Source organism: Pimephales promelas, chromosome 23, assembly GCF_988280905.1.
Source record: "Pimephales promelas chromosome 23, fPimPro1.hap1.1, whole genome shotgun sequence".
Lineage (NCBI taxonomy): Eukaryota > Metazoa > Chordata > Actinopteri > Cypriniformes > Leuciscidae > Pimephales > Pimephales promelas.
The window spans coordinates 8,904,723-8,923,777 of record NC_142791.1 but is presented as its reverse complement, the minus strand read 5'-3'; the positions used below and the strand labels follow the sequence as shown (position 1 = coordinate 8,923,777).

Here is a 19,055-nt window from a genome sequence, read left to right as displayed (position 1 = left end):
GAGTTCGAATTTGTTCATTCAATGAGACCAGAATACAATTGCCATTTTCTTCTCCTGTCCTGACTTTCTTTCAACATTTTTTTTTTTTACCAGAGATCCGAACATTCCAGTGCCGCAGGATACCAAGTTCATCCATACCAAGCCCAATCGCTTTGAAGAAGTTATCTGGACCAAGTTCAGCTCTAAAGACAAGCAGTACCTCCACATCGGGTTGAAGCCTCGCATCCGGGACAATTACCGTGCCAACAAAGTTGCCTTCTGGCTTGAGCTGGTACCTCACCTGCACACCCTCCATGAGGAGATCATCACCTCCTTAACCACACGACTGCCGCCTGGCGGCCCGCACCGGCCCGGCTGGAAGGGCACGCCCCAGAGTCCAGGCACGCGCTCTACTCGCCATCCCACGGTTTCGACATACCCCCCCGACCCGGACATGGAAGGTTCCGAACAGCCTCCTGAACGCTTCCCGTTCCCGAGTGACACGCGGGACTATTCGACGGAGCTGAGCGTGACGGTAGCAGTGGGTGCGTCGCTGCTCTTCCTCAACGTGCTGGCGTTTGCTGCTTTGTACTACAAGCGTGACAAACGGCACGAGCTTCTGCAACGGCGCCATCGTCGTCTCTCGCCCCAGCGTGGGGCGGCGCCGGGTATCGGCATAGTGGGGGCTCCGCCCCATAACGACCTGGCACTCAGCCAGGAGGAGGAGCTAATGTCCTTGCAGATGAAGCAGCAGAGGGTGGAGCTCGATCACGGCACGCCCCTTCCAACACGTGGTCTCCTCGGCGACCTGGAGCCCCTGAGACCACCCGTGTGCCCGCCAGACTACACTCTGGCGCTACGGCGGGCCCCCGAGGATGTGCCACTCATGACGGCTAACGCACTTTCCATGATCCCCAGCACCATCACTGGCATGCAGCCCCTTCATGCCTTCAACACTTACCCCCCTGCCCCTGCACCAAGTGCTGGGCACAGCAACAACGCCCTGCCCCACCAGCACTCCACCACGCGAGTATAGTGACCCCTCTGAGGGGACCAGGCCCCCCAAACGGATAGGAACACAGACCTCCGGTACTAAGAGTGGTGCTCTACACGGATACTGTCCCACCGCTCCTGTCCTTTTTAAGTCCACTCCCAGCACACACTGTTTCTCTCTCGTTCTTTCTTGTTTTACTCTTCCTGCTCCTCTTGTTCATGGATTGAGTAGCGGAGAAGGTTTTGGGTGGAGAAACGTCATTTTCCCCACTCAATACAGCAGCTATCCCCTCCCCTGTTTTTCTTGTTTTCTTTTCTTTCTTTTTTTTACTCACGTTACATCTCTTTCTTTTTCTTTTTTTTCTTCCCTGACAGTCTTTTGCTCTTCTGTAGCTGTTTCTAGTCCCCCAAAAAAGAACAGTTTTTCCTACGTCGGACTGTTTTATAAATCAAGAAAACATACGTGTATGATATGTATTATTGATAACCTTATAAGGCTATGAATGAAAAAAAAAAGATTCTACTATCTAATTTTTACCAGCATTCTTGTGCCAAGTACTGTGATCATCGTCCAATCAGACGCAGTCTTGTGGACGGACGTGGAGAGAATCGCCTGAACTGGATTTATTCAAGGAATTTGCAGAATTGAGAAAAAAGTGCCAAATTTGTTTTTGTTTTCTTTGGTCTCTTTCTCGTTTTTATGTTTGTTTTTGCGTTTTGTTTTGCACTGTCACTGTTATTTGCCTATGGGGAGAAATGAACAACTAGATACAACTACTACAAATATATATACAAATATATATATATATATATATATATAAAAAAGTAAAGATATAGAATAATTAAATTTATACCTTGATTGCGCTTTGGGAAATTTGCATGATTTATTTTTTAAGAGGAAAATGGACATCTTGAAGAGAATTTGTTCTGCATTTGAGATTCAAAACTCTTCATTGTTTGTCTTTTTATTGTTGTCTTTTTCTGCAATAGTCTTCTCTCTCTGTTTCTTTTTTTTTTCCTTTTTTTTCTTTTTTTTTTTACATCAGCTAAATTTTGTGCACTTCATTTGGAGATTCTTTTCCCTCTGTAGATACATGGTCGTATCCGGAAATGAAACTGATTCTTGACGATAATAAAGAGGATAAATAGTTCCCTTCTTTTTTTTTTTTTCATTTATAATTATGGAAGCCGTACCACAAAGCTCATCTCAGAGAGAAGGACTGATCTGATCCACGATCCTTTCTTATTTTATCCCTTTTATCTCTCTCCGCTCGAATAGTCCTCTATAGTTACCCACATTACGCCACATTGAGTTAAGGAACATTCGCTGTCGCTCTTTCTCTCCGTTTCGGCGTCAAGACTTGGACTCTGCTGAGTTGGACGTCCAGAGCGACGGGATCAACACCTGCGCCTGTCCCCGCACAGCTGGAGTCTCTCCGTATCTCTCTTTTATCCAGAGCCCAAGAGATCTCATGACGTGTCCAGAACATTCTTTCCCCCTCACTGACACTGACCTTTGAGTGATTATCTCAGTTTGAGCTCACTTGTCATCAGGCGGACATCTTGTTATATGCCCTGTCACAAGTCCCCATAAGATTCTGATTCAACCTCTCACTTCTCAAAGGGTTTTTTTATTTTATTTTTACAAATCTCTCTTTCAGGGTGCCGAGAACGATCTGGCCGAGAGAAAATGGGAAATGGGCCGTTTGCGTTCGCGTGTGTGAGAAACAGGACAGATGTGGCCTCTAAATGAGCTCCGGAGACTGACTCTGGAAGCTTCGTACATCAGGTTTGAGCCACGGTGACGGTCAGAAACTGAACGCACTACCGTTACGCAGCCTGAAGAGGTGCACTACTCTACAGTGGACGAGGCATCACTCCTCGCACCACTTAAATATACATTTATGATCCATAACGCAAGCAACTGTGCACACCGATCTCATCTCCATCCATTTTTTGTTCTCTCGTCGTCTTGTTTTTGGAGTTTCTTGTCGATGGGTGGATGAAAAACACACAAGACCACTTTCTGAAAAACACAAGATGCAAACTGTACATTTTTATAAGTGTAAGAGATGACATGGTCTTTGTAAATATTTTGTTTATTGTTGGGTTCACAGCCAATCGTATCCACTGTAAAAACAGGTGCAAGTTCATTCATCCAATCACATCCCTCCTGAAGACCCTATTCGATTTTCATTTGAAGGTTTACAGATATTTTTGACAAAAGACATTAAATCGTAATGAATGTTGAGGAAAGCGGGAATGAAGCGAATCCACATTAGAGGATGTATTGAGTCAAGAATGAGCGCATTTGATGAGAATAATTGCATTTGGAAGTCAAATTTGCTGCAAGGCCCGACAATGCGGCGGACAAAAGAGTCGCCGGCTGCATCTGATTCTGTTTCATTTGAAAAACGGAGGGTGGAACCGATCAGGCTCTAATCAGAATATTTTGTTGGAGAGAGTTAAATCAGAACGTTTATTTGGAGAAGCTCGTTTTATTTCCAGGAACAAGGCGATAGGATGCAAATCGCTAGAGTCAGCCGTTTTTGGTTTTTTGGGGTTTTTTTTTTTTTTTTTTTGGAGAGGCCTGCTGTTTGAGTCATTCTCCTGGGTGTTCTTCATTACGCTTCAGTGGACTAAATGACACTGTGGGGTGTTTGTTTTCTCTTACCTGGTTGTAAGTTCTTAGAAATTTAATGTTTCCCAAACCATTGGAGTTTTGTTGGAGTGAAAGTGGGATTTCACAGAGTTCTGGCTTATCTCTTTGTTGTGAATTTGAGCTGCATATATTTCAAAGTAGAGAATTTAAACAGTTCATATTTTTCTACAAAATAAAGGGAGAGATGATTCTACCGGCAACTGACAGACATATAAAGCACACTCTCACCAGACATACATGGTGATACTTTTTGTCTGGGTTGCCTATGTATTATAGAGGATTTAAAGAAAAAAATACTGAGAAACACAAATGTTGAGTATTAATGCTTGGTCGCCAAAAAAAAAAAAAAGAAAAAAAAAGACTTGCACCTGTTGAGTTTCATTTTGTTGAATTTCAGCAACGTAAAAAAAAGGCTTGATGAGGGGACTGTGTGACCGCAACTTGTCTAAAGAATGAAATTCATATTTCTATTTCCTATACAGGCTACTACACACTGTATGTTGTGTATCTGAACTGGACAACATTAAAAAGGCTATTAAACATACAGACAGGCATGTCTCCTTCTTTGCATGTTGTTGTCCTAATTCCCCAAACCGCTATGAGCCTTTGAGTCAGCGACGGGTCCACTTGTGGGCTCTGATATGTTCCCCCGCAGGTTCTTCTGCCACGATCGCCTTGTTGAATACGCCATGGTTTTTTCTTCACTCTGCACGTGATGCATACTTTAGATGACTGCAGGCTTATAATTGCAATAGAGCATTTGAAGAGCAACACCCAGATAGTATAAGCTCTTTAAGATTGAGGAAGGAGTCACAATCAAGCGTTTTTGTTTCAAGCAGGTTTGTGTGTATGCGTGGCCGTTGTAAACAGTTCGTCGAATCAGCTGTTTTGCCGCTGGCAGGCTGGTGCAGCTGAAAGCAGGAGTCTGACTTTGCCTCGCAGGAAGCTGCTCTGCACCTGCAGAAGTTCTGGGATAGAGGAGACCTCCTGCATCTGTGAGCTGGCAGGAGCTGAATCATCTGGAAGAACTGTGGACCTGGCCTGCTGCGGAAACAGAACCGACTAATTAGAGAAAATTGATCATCTCAAAAATTTATGAAATGGATAGATTGCTCTAAAATCTGATTAACACGTAAATCAAACCAAGACAGTTTTCTGGTGTGAAAATCAACTACTGGTAATGGCTTTGGCTACTAAGCTAGTTACCCTTCCCATTTCATGTATTGTATTATATATTAAGCATGATTCATTATATTTTAGCACCCTGGGAATGGTTCACTGATGATAATTGATATACTGTATATTTATGCATTGTTACAGACAGCAATGAATCATATATTGGGGCCGTGGTTCACTATGGTGTTTGAAATAACAAACTATTAGGCTATTAGTGCTATTAGGCTATGTTTACACGGAAACGATTCTGAAGAGAAAACGCAAAAGTGGCGTTGCGTCATCTTTTTTTATTCTGCGTTTAGACGAGCGTTTTGTGTGGGAAATTCGCGTGCAAACGGAGACGCAAAAGTGTGTGAAATTCAATGTAGTATGCACTTCAGGCGGCAAGGTGTGCATACTACAACAACACCAAGTCCATGCGCCTGCGTACAACTTTCACCGTCAAGCAGACTTTTGCATTTTTACCGTTTACACAGGAACGCGGCGGTGGAGCGTTTTTAAGATTTCCATTCTGGAGGGTGGTTTCACTTTTTTGCGTTTTTGAGCCTCAAAACTGCCGTCACCACGTAAACGAAAGGCACATCCGATAAAATATTTTTACGTTTTCACCCGCGAGCTTTCTCGTGTAAACAGGGCCTTAGAAGACATCCTGTCATAGCTTTTTTGGTACATAATGGCTACCGTAGATGCAACACACATTTGAAAAAGCGAGGCGCTGGAGAGCACAATTCGTTTGAATGCAAAATGCATTTTCACCGCTAGATGGAAGAAATTCCTACACATTGCCCCTTTAACTTCTTTTGACTTGGCCTATTTCTATCATGCAGTCAAACGTGACACTCAACAAGCCTAGCCAGTTCAGATATTTCATGTGTTCTAGCTCAAGCACACCTGGTGCAACTAATGAAGCCCTTGATTATTTGCATCAGGTGTGCTTGAGACAACACCTTTTTTGCTGATTTGTGCTGTTGTGGGATTCTATTCAGGGTTGAATAATTTTGATTACAACTGTACACACAAACACACACAGCAAAAATGTAATTTACTCCTGTGATGTCAAAGCTGAATTTTCAGCTGATTTTGTGGTAAAGAAACATCTCTTAGTATCAGTGTTAAAACCAATTAAAAGTTTGGGGTAAGTATGATTAAAATAATTTAAATAGGGTGCATTAAATTGACACTAAAGTTAATCCTGAAAAAAAAAAAAATCCAGAACAAATGTTTCAGAAAACATAGTTTCCAGAACAAATATTATTCAAAGCTGTTTTCAACATTGAAGCAACGTTGCTTTCTTGAGAAGCAAATCAGCATGTCTATCAGCATGTCTAAAATTCTTGTCTAGCGCTGAGCTTTTCTTGAAATCATTTTTGCCTTCACAAAAGTCACAGAACTATCAAGCTTTGGGGAAACAAAACGCACTTCCCAGAATGATGCTGGCGCTTTGACTGCAGCCAACATAAGAGAGAGAATTATAGGGCAGACTGCATGTTTGCACAATTTCCTAGAATGCCAAATTAGCTAAGAGGCTCATGCAAGATGTTAATGTCAGAATCGTCAAGAAGAAACAAGACTTCACACTGACACTCTTACTATACCTGTAAATCAAGACTGCAGGATCTGGCCGAGGCTGTGGTATGTTACTGGTGTTGTTATCCAGAGTGCTGGCCAGAGAAGAGTTGCTCATTGTTTTCTTCGCTAGGACTCAGACATTCCAGTCTGGACCTCCTCCATGCCTTGAATCTGGACACATCAATGATTTGAAATGCTTTCATACTGCTTTGTAAAAATGCTTTCACATAATACACTTGCTGTGGAGATCTCATTATTGCAACACAGTTTCTGCACTCTCACGAATGCTTTCACCAAATAACAATGCAAATACGCTGTAAATCCAGTGAGAGCTTCGTTGTGGAGTGTAACAGAGTCATTGATTTCATTACAAGTTTTGGCAAGTGTCCAGATAAACTCGCGCTCTATGATTGACAGCCTGGGCATTTGGAGACCGTCACAATTTAAATAAGATTATTTTCATCTAAGAGAAACAATGACATGTTGATCGTTTAGTCATGCATGAACAGTATTGAATGATTTTGAGAGAACGACTTTCTGTCTGAACTTGATTACACATCAGAAATCACTGATCACAGATCAGGCATTGGAATGGTTACTTGCCAGATCCATAACGTAAAAGTCTGTTTGCAAGCAGCTGCGTCCAAAATTGCGACTGATTTAAAGGGACTTTGAAATTTAATTTTTGATATGTTTTAGCTTACCTCAAGGGCATCCAAGATGTAGGTGTCTTTGTTTCCACAGTATTTTCAATTTTGATATTTTTAGGTCAAACCGTTCTTGTCTGTCAGTCATATAATGGAGGTATATGGGGTCCACCTCAAAAAACATGCACAGAGAAGTCTAAATTAAAGTACACTCGTAAATGTAAGTACACATTAATGGCCTAAGACAAGAAAGACACGGACTGCGCAAGCGCCGGAAAGCGCCAGAAGTGATCTCTTGCGCGGTTGCGAAAAAAAATCAACGTTGTCTGTTGATATATCGAAATCGCCTTCCATTGCACTTTCCTGTATATCTAAATATGTTTAGATCTTCACAGTGAAGGGTAACACTTCTAAAATCTTTGTGTAAACAATGAGTGACGTACGCGCACGAGAGATCACTCCAGTCCCGATGTTTTCCGGCGCTTGCGCAGACAGAAGCGCCCCCGCCCTCAGAGTACTCGGACGTGACTGTGATTTCGAGGTAGAAACGATAAAAATACTGTTAGTTTTCTCACACAATCCGCTCGTTTCGGGTCTTAGGCCATCAATGTGTAGGCTATACATTTACGAGTCATTAAATCATGTTTAATTTAGACTTTTCTGTGCATGCTCTTTGAGGTAGACCTCCATTATATGACTAACAGACAAGAACGGTTTGACCTAAAAATATCAAAATTGAAAATACTGTGGAAACAAAGACACCTACATCTTGGATGCCCTTGAGGTAAGCTAAAACATATCAAAAATTAATTTCAAAGTGAACTATCCTTTAAATAAATAATCCACAGTGAAATGTACCGAAAACAAACAAAAAATGCACTCATTCAGAAAACTTTCCTTGTATTAAGATCATTTGAAAGGTAATATAATGGTATCAATCGTTTGTCGATCAAGGCGTTGATCTTCTTCTTTTTCGGCCCTGTGACATCATAAGTCTCCACTTTTTAGATCATGTTGTTTTCTGGCCTTGGTTTCAATAAAAGCAGTTTTTGGAAGTTTTGAGATTTGAAACATACACGGTATTTTTACAGTAACAAACTCTTAATTGTCAAAAGATCAAGGAAAATTGGAATTCTCAATTCATGACCCCTTTAAAAGTCTTTAAAATACACCAAAACTAGATTATAATATAATAATGCTCCTGTATTTAATCATTTTAAACAGACATTATGACTCACATCTATAAATTCCCAAACAGCGAAGTCAACTCACCACTGAGGAACAAAGTGGAATTTCATCACTCCACAGCAACCTCTGCACCCTTGCTGAGAGAACAAGAGAAAGATGAAGTGATGTTTCTCAAAATAACATGACATTCTGTGTGAATCACTAGAGAAACTTCACAATGATGACTTCAGAATTTCAATCTTCTCAAACAAAATGGTCCAGAACCCTCAGGTCGCAGATGGGTCGGAGGGGCGAGACCTGGTTTAAACCCATCCACACAAATACTATCAAAACCGACACCAGACCTTAACAGACAAGGGAGACAGTGACCAAACCAACTAGACTAGATGAAAAATGGACCCATATTCAAAGCAAATTCATTGTGGCTACTCTGGAAATTAATTCTTTATTTGGAACTGGTATTCACAAGCAGAATATTTAATGCGATTCGAACCCATCCCCCCCTGAGAGACTGTAGCCTAAATCGAACACCTTAGAATGCACAGCAGTTATGTCTAAAACATGTCGCTCATTCATATAATCATATAAAATTTCTTTACACATTTGAGCTCAAACACCACGTTTCCCAGGATTCATTAGATACCTCTGATTAGTATTCTTCTTCATTTGATTCATCATTGTGTCACTGACACTGTTCATACTGGGGTCGCCACTCAAAAGAGCATGACACAGCTACTCTTAAAGCATTATAAGTGCATGGGGAAGGCAGTCCAGCGTGGTGTTGATGGGATTTAAAGGGTTAGTTCACCCAAAAATCAAGCCATTCTAGTTGCAGTTATTTTAAATAATATCGAGCAGCCATATCACCCTGTAGCCCAAGACTGGGTGCCCACTGAAGCTAAGCAGGGCTGGGGCTGGTAAGAACCCGGATGGGAGACCTCCTGTTGCTGCTGGAAGAGGTGTTAGTGATGCCAGTAGGGGGTGCTCACCCTGTGGTCTGTGTGGGTCCTAACACCCCAGTGTAGTGACGGGGACATTATACTGTCAAAGAGCACCATCCTTCTGATGAGACTTTAAACCGAGGTCCTGACTCTCTGTGGTCATTAAAAATCCCATGATTTTTAGAGATCCTTCAGGCATCCTAACCAAATTTGCCCCTTGGCCTCTGTCCATCATGGCCTCCTAATCATCTCCATATATACACTTACCTAAAGGATTATTAGTAAAACCATACTAATACTGTGTTTGTCCCCCTTTCACCTTCAGAACTGCCTTAAGTCTTCGTGGCATTGATTCAACAAGGTGCTGAAAGCATTCTTTAGAAATGCTGGCCCCTATTGATAGGATAGCATCTTGCAGTTGATGGAGATTTGTGGGATGCACATCCAGGGCACAAAGCTCCCATTCCACCACATCCCAAATATGCTCTGGGTTGAGATCTGGTGACAGTGAGGGCCAATTTAGTACAGGGAACTCATTGTCATGTTCAAGAAACCAATTTAAAATGGTTTGAGCTTTGTGACATGGCGCATTATCCTGCTGGAAGTAGCCATCAGTGGATGGGTACATTGTGCCAATAAAGGGATGGACATGGTCAGAAACAATGCCCAGGTAGGTTGTGGCATTTAAGTGGCATTAAAAGATGGCTTGAGGGTGAGTAAATTATGGGATCATTTTCCTTTTTGGGTGAACTAACCCTTTAATTTGTTCAAGAGACTTGAATATTTAAAGTGGTATAGACCTACTAAAAGATTAATTAATTGAATCACTTCCTTCCGGTTGTTTGTTGTTTTAGCGTCAATTTAACATGCACTGTAATGGGTTCGGTTTAGGTCTGGGGTAGGGTCTGCGTCTCATATTGACGCTAAAGGATGCCTGTCACCTGTATGACACCTTGGGTTCTGCGTGTTATATTGACGCTAGAGGGTGCCATGTGCGTAGTATTTCGATGAAATGAATTATATGATGCCAAAGGAAGAGATCAAAGTACCACGAGAGCGAGTGATGTCACACCAATCGGTCCGCGCAGCTACTTCAAGTAGGCCTAGAACAAATCGATTGGTAGTGTTTTGTTATTTTATTATCAATTTGGAAAACAGTTAATATTTTTGTGGAAATGGTGGCCATACATTTTTTTTTTCAGGATTCTTTATTAAATAGGAAAGTCAAAAGAACAGCATTTTTGTGAAATAGAAATCCTTGTCCTTGCTGTCACTCTTGATCAGTTTATTGCGTCCTTGCTGAATAATAGTATGCCTATTCATTCATTTCTATAATTTAAAATCTTACATGCCTCAAAACTAACTTAGTATGATCTTTTTTTGCACAGTCTGCAGACTAGCCTGATCTCGTGCACGACCGTGTTCCTCGCATATTCCTCCTCGTGCGTCCTGATAGTAGGCCTATTCCTGCGCGCATTCTGTCTGCGCTTCTGGCAGTCACCGTGTTGCACAATGCTCTGTGTACTGTCCTTGGAAGGCTCACGTTTGAGGTGGTTCCTAGAAGCACTTATTTTTGTGCTTTTAGGAACATTTACATTTAACATTCATTTATACAGTCATTCATTTATTCATTTATACAGTCTATATTTGGTGACTGTATAAATGAATAGGCCTAGGCCTTATTGAGGGGAGAAAAAACAGCAGACCTGCTTACACCAGCTCATTTATACGATTATTTGATGATTTACGTTTTCGAAAAAAAACAACAACATTTAATTAATATTATCCAAGATTTATTCAAAAATGTTTCTTCTAACTAGAAAAATGTCAGGATTACGGTGTTTTTATTTTGACAGCAGCACCATCTAGTGTACAATTACTAAACTACAGCCAGCCATGCACCGTTTGGTCCAGGTTTGGTCACAGCTGTAGAAATAGGTTGCACTACTCAAGCATGGATTATGGGCCGGGCCCTAGGGTCTTCCTTAGCACTAGTGCCTTCTGAGCACCTTATTGCGGAAATATACAACAATGTTGTATATTTGGACCCTATGGTGATTTTAGACTGAGGGACGTGTTAAAGTCGCTGGCCTGAGGCTCTGTAATAGTGAGATAGAAGGCACCTGATTCATCATCTGTGTGTTTTCCTGATCTGGGATCAGGGGTCTTTGATCATATACATAGGGCCAAAGTCTTTCGGAACAGACTAGTACTTCCAACTTGCACAGAAACCAGCAAGAAAGAAAAAAAAATCATATTTTTGCATCAGAGTTCATTCACCATGGCACTATAGACACAAAATTACGACGACAGTAATAATATTAACCAAAGACAATTTACATAAAGGAATATAAAGGAGAATATGTGAGAGAGAGAGAGAGAGAGAGAGAGAGAGAGAGAGAGAGAGAGAGAGAGAGAGAGAGAGAGAGAGAGAGAGAGTTGGTTTATTCAGCCTGGTGAGCTTCATTTGCATATCCATCCTCATTTGTGTCTCTCTGAGATTAGATTACAGCCTTAAGAAATGAAAGGAATATCATACAAATTTGCTAATCTCAATATAGTACTACCTTTACAGTGGTCAATCATTAAAGACTTGTCCTATGTGACGTGGGAATTATTGTGGACTTTCATAAAGGCTGTATTTCCTTAGTGTTGGAAGCCGTTTGTGCTATTTTAAAGGGAAAATATAACTGGATCATAGGTATTCAGGCAGAATATATCACCGTGGAATTAGGTCATACAGAATAACAGCAAGATGTGGGCAGATGTTCTACTTCTTGTATGACCATTTCTTGTTTTCAAGGCCTTTATAAACCACTGTCACTGCAAATGTGCACAGGCTAACAAGTAACTTCCAGATTCATCTACTCTTCACATCTTTTACCATGACATTTTTATCCTTTTCATCCTTAGAATGATGAATGAAAATTTGGACTGTCTAGAACTGACGAAATGTTTTTTATAAACCGATCAACTGAACATTGATGAAAGGGAGATTCATCTGATTTTAAGAGATCATAATGATAATTAATTCTCTTCATAACTCATTCTCACAATGTTATATTGATTTGATACAGCATCTGTTACAGAAATTTATTCCTGATATTAATTATATCAAATTGTGATCAAGTGGGTGTAATGATGAAATTCGACTAGAATTGTCCTTAGGTTTTTATTGTTTTGTATCAGTCATGTTATATTGAATCAACAAGGATGGGAAAATGTGACATGTCAGGGTTTTTTAGACACCATCTTTATAAAGATATACCATATGTGCATACTTAAAAAACACAAACTAGAACTTAAGGTGGTGTCAGTGAATAACGTAGCATTTATATGCAAACTGAGGCACTTTGTCACGATTACTCTGTGCATATATAATGATTAATGTTAAGATAAAAGCAATAAAATAGTTGTAAGCAGAGGAAAAAAGTTACACACACAATCATTGTTTTCCTTGATTTCCCATAAGTATGAATAATTAATTAAAAATATGTTTTGGCATATACACTAATGTTTAAAAGTTAGGGGCTGGTAAGTTTTTGTTTATGTTTTAGAAAAAAGTAGTTCATGCTGTTTTGTTGAAATCATGCTATTCAACAAAACAGTTTAAAAGTTTTCTATTTGAATATATTTTAAAATATATTTTATTTCTGCAATGCTACATTTTCAACACCATTACTCCAGTTTTCAGTGTCACGTGATCCTTCAGAAATCAGTCCCTTCAGATAGGCCTTCATCTTTTTTCCATAAATTAATAAATGAATATGAAAGTTCAAAAGAACAACATTTATTTGAATATCATTATAAATGTATTTATTTACTGACACTTTTGACCAATTTAACGCATCCTTACTGAATAAAAATATGTATTATTTTTTTTTAAATCTTACTGACCCCAAACTTTTGAAGTAGCCTATATGAATTAAACAGTGTTGGTGAAGCTACAGGAAAGAAGAAAGCAAAAAAAAAAAAAAAAAAAAAATTTAAAATAAAAAATAAAAAAACGAAACCACAACCAAAGCTATAAGCTATAAGCTGAAGGCAAGTCGATTCAGTTGATATGATGAAGGTATGGAGGAAGAGGTGAAGGTGAGATGCAGTTATCATAGAACAGCTGGAAGTTCTTGTCTACATCCATTCTGTTTATCAGGTAATTCTCCAGATCCTGCACTGAGAGCTCTTGGACTGTGTTCCCCTCCTTTGCATTCTTGGCGAGGGCCGCTTGGGTTGGGAAGCGGACGCGCACGACGTGTGGCGCGTTCCGGTCGTAATCGGTGCAGCAGTAGGCAGACCACACATCTTCGGGGATGGCAACACGATCCTGGTTGTTGCGTCGGATCATGTTTCCGGTAGTGGTAACCCCAGTTACGATGAAGGCTGTGCCCCGGCAGAAGTTGTTGAGGCGCACGCGGATGCGCTCTTCGTATTGGCGCCACGGACCGATGTTGAACTCGCGGATTTCTGGCACGACGTTGGTGAGTGTGTAGGTAGCCGCTCGGTCCTGTGGGTCTGACTGGTGCTGGTCTGGATTCAGATGGCCTCGCTCGTACTGCACCACGTCGGAGTAGTCATCCAAAACCGCCTGGCTGTCCTCAAACTTCATGTGTAAGTATCCGGTGGGGAACGGCAACATGTTCCCATTCCCATCAAGCTCTGCAAGCTGGGAAAGTAGGTCACCACTTCATTAAATCATAACAAAGAAAGCCATTCCTCAAACTCTTAAAAAAAATGTATAGGCATACAAAAGGTTTCACTGGGTTGGTACCATTTACTTAAAGGTTTTTAATGGGGTACCTTTATGTACCATGTGCACTTTAAAGATACATATTGGTAGCCTATACTAAAGTGTAGGCCTACCTAAATGGTACATGATGGGTAACTGATTATATGTAACCAAGATTATGTAATCGAATTCCAAAATTTAAATACTTAGTTATATAGTTGCACTTTATTGTATACAGTGTACTTTCAGTAATAAGGTGGTTCAGGTAACCTAGTAAGTCCGATTATAATATGTAAGTCAATAGTTTACATAATTACATTTTATATCAACACTGTAAAATATATATTTTCATTATTTGTAATCACAACATTCTTTCTTTTGTCAAATCAACTTAAAAAATTTATGTAGTTCAGATAACATAATATTTTGAATTTCTGATGATTAAATCATTCTCCTTCATTGTATTAACTCAATTTTTCCATTTCAATGAACTTAAAAAATTTAAGGCAACCAGGTTACTTCATTTTTTAAGTTAAACCAACAATATTTTTGTACATTAGTAGGCTTTGAAAGGGTGCTGCTGCCCCAGTGACCTCTTTGTGTACCTTTTTTCCTGAGAGTGATTCATACCTGAGGCTCATACATCCAGGGGTAGTCCACACGCCGATCACCCTCTGTTTTCTTGAAGGAGTACGCAGAGTAAACTGGGATGCGGTTTTGGGGGTCGTAAAGGGTCACGAATCTGGGTTTGTCAGCATAGCGCTGGCAGATCTTCTTGAGCCTGACAGCTCTGAAGCCTCGCGGTGGGGTGCCCATATACAGCGAGTCCTTGCATCTCTCAACATGGTTGAAGTCTTCAACCACGGTTGCAGTTCCCCGGTGTTCGGAGAGCCACATTGTGATGACAAGGGCCAGAAGGATGATCGAAGGATGCATTTTAGTCAAAGGAGCTCACTGACGGTCGTACGCGAGTGTTTCTTTGATTAGAATGAGCAAGTGAGAGAAAGTCGAAGCTGGTTCCTTTGAATACCTCTGACTAGATAAGCAAAACAGAACTAGTGAGACTTTGCCTAAATGTGAAAAGCGAAACAGCTTCACGCCTCTTTGTGAAGACGTACAGATGTATAGTTACATTGATCTAGGATACAACACTGTAACATTTTGACACTTTTTCATGTTGCTATTTTAGATCCCCTCAATTTCAACTGCTTTTTCTCCAGCAAATTTCTTAACGTGTAAATATTTGTATGAACACAAAAGATTTAAGAACTGAGACATAAGCAAAGAGCGTCAAATGTTTTCTATTCCAATAGTTTTTAGTGTAGCCAATCGCAGACATGTCTGTTGATTTCTTGAACACATTGGCCAATCAGAGGTGTTTAATTTACTCATAATGACATTACTGCTCAAACGCCATATATATATATATATATATATATATATATGTATATATATACAGTATATAACAACTATATAATGTATATATATCAACTCTATATACTCCATACTTGTTTGAATATATATATATGTGTGTTTATATACACACATATATATATATAAATTTGTAATCAAATAAGTAATAGCCATCCTCGTTTTTCTTTCTTTCTTTTTTTTACCTGCAGCTTTCTTTGGAAGGATTAATCATTAAACGGAGGGATAGACATGATTGTTCAGGCAAATACTGTGCAAAAAACCATATCACATATTCCCAGAACAATGTATATGCAGGTTCTCTTTCGTCTTTATGGGTGACTTGGCTGTCTAGAACATGTGAATCAGGACAAACAGAGAGAACAAACAGTCCTCAGTGGAGTGTGAAGAGGTGATAAACCTGTCTGTATCCTTGTGTGAACAAGGGATTAGGAAGAAATGGGGCTCTGTTCACCTTCTTTTTATTTGTTTATCTGATATTTCACGAGTTATCTCATATTCATACCATTGTTTATCTTGCATGCACACACAAAAGCAATTTTTACTTAGATTTTTTTAGAATCAGTAGACAGTGTACATATTATATTGATCAAGCAATATGAGTTTGATATCAGGTTTATTTGTTTGATTTTGAAAATATGAATCCAGAACACCTGCCTTTTATGTTTTTCATATTGGCTATTGACAGACAACAAGCACAGAGAGAAGATTAAGTGGTCAATTTTTATTTCAGAAGAGTTACAGTGTTCAGATAAATTATTGTCAGAAACATGATTACCAAGTGAGAATAGATTAGTTGTTGCAGTTTCATAAAGAAGTTAATAGACCTGATAAAACTTCTGAGGCTCCAGATGATTACAGTCATTATACCTGTCTCAGTTTATCTATGTGTTCTGTCCTCTCATGGATAAATATTCTTCATTTGTAGATTTCAAATATTTCTGAAACTTAAATCATTCTCAAGACTAAAAGAAATGAATAAAGACTTTACCCAACAAACAAACAACAAAAAAGGATGAAAAGTAAAGTGTTAAATCCAATCCAATAATATCTGGGTTATTTAAAGCACATACACTACGGTCCAAAAGTTTGGGGTCAAGTGGACAGTTTGTGAGGACGTATGCTAGAAGTGCCAAACACTGAGCAACTGTTTTAAACATTGATAATAATAATAAATATTTATTGTGCAACAAATCAGCATATTATTATTATTACAATAATATATTGAATATATATTTTAGGACACAGAAGACTGGGACCAATGATGATGAAAATTCAGCTTTGGGTGGTAAAAATTACATGAATTAAAAGTAAATTAAAATAGAAAACAGTTATTTTCAATTATATGAAAATTTCACAAATTACTCTGTTTTACTGCATTATTAATGTAATATATGAAGAGTTCAGATGCAAAAGCCTCTAAATGCCATTTGAAATTTTCTTCTTTAATGACGATTTTTATCAAACTTGTATATTTTATTTAATTAATTTCACTTAAATAACAATTAATAGGTAATTATCATTGCCATTTAAGTGAAATTACTGAACTTAAATATACAAGTTTGATAAAAAAATCATCATTAAAGAAGAAAATTTCAAATGGCATTTAGAGGCTTTTGCATCTGAACTCTTCATATATAATTCATTCAAAAATCTTACTGACCCCAAACTTTTGAACACGAATATTATTTTCATAATTTGTTATCACAACTTTTTATCTTTTGTCAAATCAACTTAGATAATTAATGTGGTTCAGATGACATATTATTTCTAGTTTCTTTTTATTGAACTGATCTACTTCATGGTATTAACTCAAATAAAACAATTCGATGAACTCCAAATTTTAAGGCAACCAGGTAACTTGATTTAAAGTTAAACCAACAATAATCGTTAGTACTGTAGATGCGTCAATGGTTTTCTAAAGAACTAAGAATGTTTTCTGTGGAAACCGTGCCATCAGGTTGTAAAACCCTTATTCTAATTAATTCTGTTCGGAAATTTAAGAGTGTAAGGAAGATTATTCATTCTACAGAACACAACTCTAACAGCTGAAAGATACGAAAATGTGTTTATGAATTTAGGGATCAACTGGATAGACAAGTAACTTAAAGACACCTAAGTCTTGCCAGTCATTATGACATTGTTAGACTCACAATTCTCAAAGAAAATCTGAAACTTCTTGTCCACAAAGGTGTTCCTCTTCAAAAAATCTTCCAGTTGCTGCACGGACATCTCTACGACCTCCGTTCCGACTTTCTCGTTGAGGCCTTGGGAGGCGAAGGCCGGGAATTTGGATCGCTCATCAAACGGGGCGTTGTGATCGTAGTCAATGCAGCAGTATGCCGACCACAGGTAGGTGGGGACTGCCACTCGGTCGATGTTGTGTCTACGGATCATCCTTCCAGATGTGGTGACCCCAGTGACTATGTATGCCGTACCGCGGCAGTAGTTGTTGAGTCGGCGGCGGATGATGTGCTCGTGGTGTTTCCAGTGGCCAATGTTGAACTCGCGGACCTGCGGGACCACATTGGTGAGGGTGTATGTGGCCGCCTTGTCATCGGGGTGAGCCTGGTGCTCATCTGGGTTCAAATGACCTCGCTCGAAATCGACAGTGTTTGAGTAGTCTTCCAAGACGGCCTGGGCGTCTGAAAAACTGCCGTGGACATTTGGAGGGAATGGCTGCATCTCACCAGAGTCTGATGTTGTGGAGAGCTGTTTACAAGTAAATACACATGTAGAAAATAAATTACAGCAGAATAAGATTGTTTGACACTTTTCATAGTCATGCTGGGAGACCATCTTAGACCAGCAACTTATCTACTACAAACAGCTTAAACCAGCCCATGGTTGCTAGTTTTAGCTGGTTTACATTGGTCTTACACCTTGGCTAAGATGGTTGCTAGGTTTAGCTGGTTAACATTTGTCTCACACCTTGTCTAAGAAGGTTGTTCGGCAGTCTGACCATCATAATAGTGTCCAAAGCTAATCTAAAACCAGGCTGGGAGAACAGATAAGACTAGAATAACCAGTTTAAGCTGGTTTGTGTGTGTTTTTCCTCAGCTGCGTATTGAAGAGAATTGTGCCTTTTTATGCACCAATACTTAATAGCTATTGATGCCAATGATTATTTAAAACTTTAACAAAGTTTAACTTCACCAAACTGTTTATTACCTGAGGCTCGAACATCCAAGGAACGTCAACCTTCTTGATGCCGTCGGAGCGTTTGAATGTGTAGGCAGAATACACCGGGATGTGATCCACTACGTCGTACAGACTGACATACCGAGGCTTACCGTTGTAACGCTGACAGATCTTTTTAAGTGACCGGTTCTCCAGACCCCGTGGGGGGGTGCCCATATACATAAATTCACGGCATTCTTCTGAAAAATCTTTCTGCACTTCTGAGCGTACAGTCACGAGCAGAGAGTAGAGAAACACCTGCAAAACTGTCCGGTGATCCATTACATTGAAATGAAACACCGCTGCTCTCCTTGGAAATCTCCTTTGAATAGCTCCTTAGAAAGTGTGCCCATTTTTCATACTGCAATGATAGTCAAATAACTGCACGCCACTCACCTGACGCCCCACTCATGCAGTTGCTCATACAGGACAGCGTTAACTGAAATAGCTATATTTACGCAGCAGAATTTCTACAAAAATAAAGATTTCATAAATAAAGATGGCTTTAAATTTAAATGTAATCGTCTCTTAAGATAGTCCAATTAAAAGTCATAAAGCTTTTT

At 39.6% G+C, this 19,055-nt stretch overlaps 4 protein-coding genes across 7 annotated transcripts in view; 1 reads left to right on the top strand and 3 right to left on the bottom strand.

Annotated features, from left to right (window-relative positions):
- The window catches only part of nlgn2b (neuroligin 2b), a 77,050-nt gene extending 72,872 nt beyond the window's left edge, over window positions 1–4,178 (top strand). For all 4 annotated transcript variants that reach the window (XM_089126109.1, XM_089126108.1, XM_039677667.2 and 1 more), the window contains one exon: window positions 94–4,178. In XM_089126109.1, the coding sequence (XP_088982235.1) occupies window positions 94–1,015 (922 nt within the window). In that variant the 3' untranslated portion in view covers window positions 1,016–4,178. The remainder of the gene's footprint in view (window positions 1–93) is intronic.
- Window positions 3,203–6,991, bottom strand: epob (erythropoietin b). Its single transcript, XM_089126570.1, is given in 5 exon segments — window positions 3,203–4,678; window positions 6,406–6,421; window positions 6,423–6,442; window positions 6,444–6,505; window positions 6,979–6,991. Coding segments are annotated over 5 exon segments (276 nt in total). The 3' UTR covers window positions 3,203–4,513.
- Window positions 6,992–12,308: 5,317 nt separating this feature from the next.
- LOC120483042 (endonuclease domain-containing 1 protein) lies at window positions 12,309–14,879 on the bottom strand. The gene is made up of 2 exons (XM_039677895.2): window positions 14,512–14,879; window positions 12,309–13,818 (listed from the first exon to the last, which is right to left on the bottom strand). The coding sequence occupies exons 1-2, from the start codon at window positions 14,815–14,817 to the stop codon at window positions 13,210–13,212; spliced, it is 915 nt and encodes a 304-aa protein (XP_039533829.1). The 5' UTR covers window positions 14,818–14,879; the 3' UTR covers window positions 12,309–13,209.
- A 2,047-nt stretch (window positions 14,880–16,926) lies between these two features.
- LOC120482972 (endonuclease domain-containing 1 protein) lies at window positions 16,927–18,841 on the bottom strand. Its single transcript, XM_039677766.2, has 2 exons — window positions 18,484–18,841; window positions 16,927–18,024 (listed from the first exon to the last, which is right to left on the bottom strand). The coding sequence occupies exons 1-2, from the start codon at window positions 18,772–18,774 to the stop codon at window positions 17,428–17,430; spliced, it is 888 nt and encodes a 295-aa protein (XP_039533700.2). The 5' UTR covers window positions 18,775–18,841; the 3' UTR covers window positions 16,927–17,427.
- Window positions 18,842–19,055: the final 214 nt, after the last annotated feature.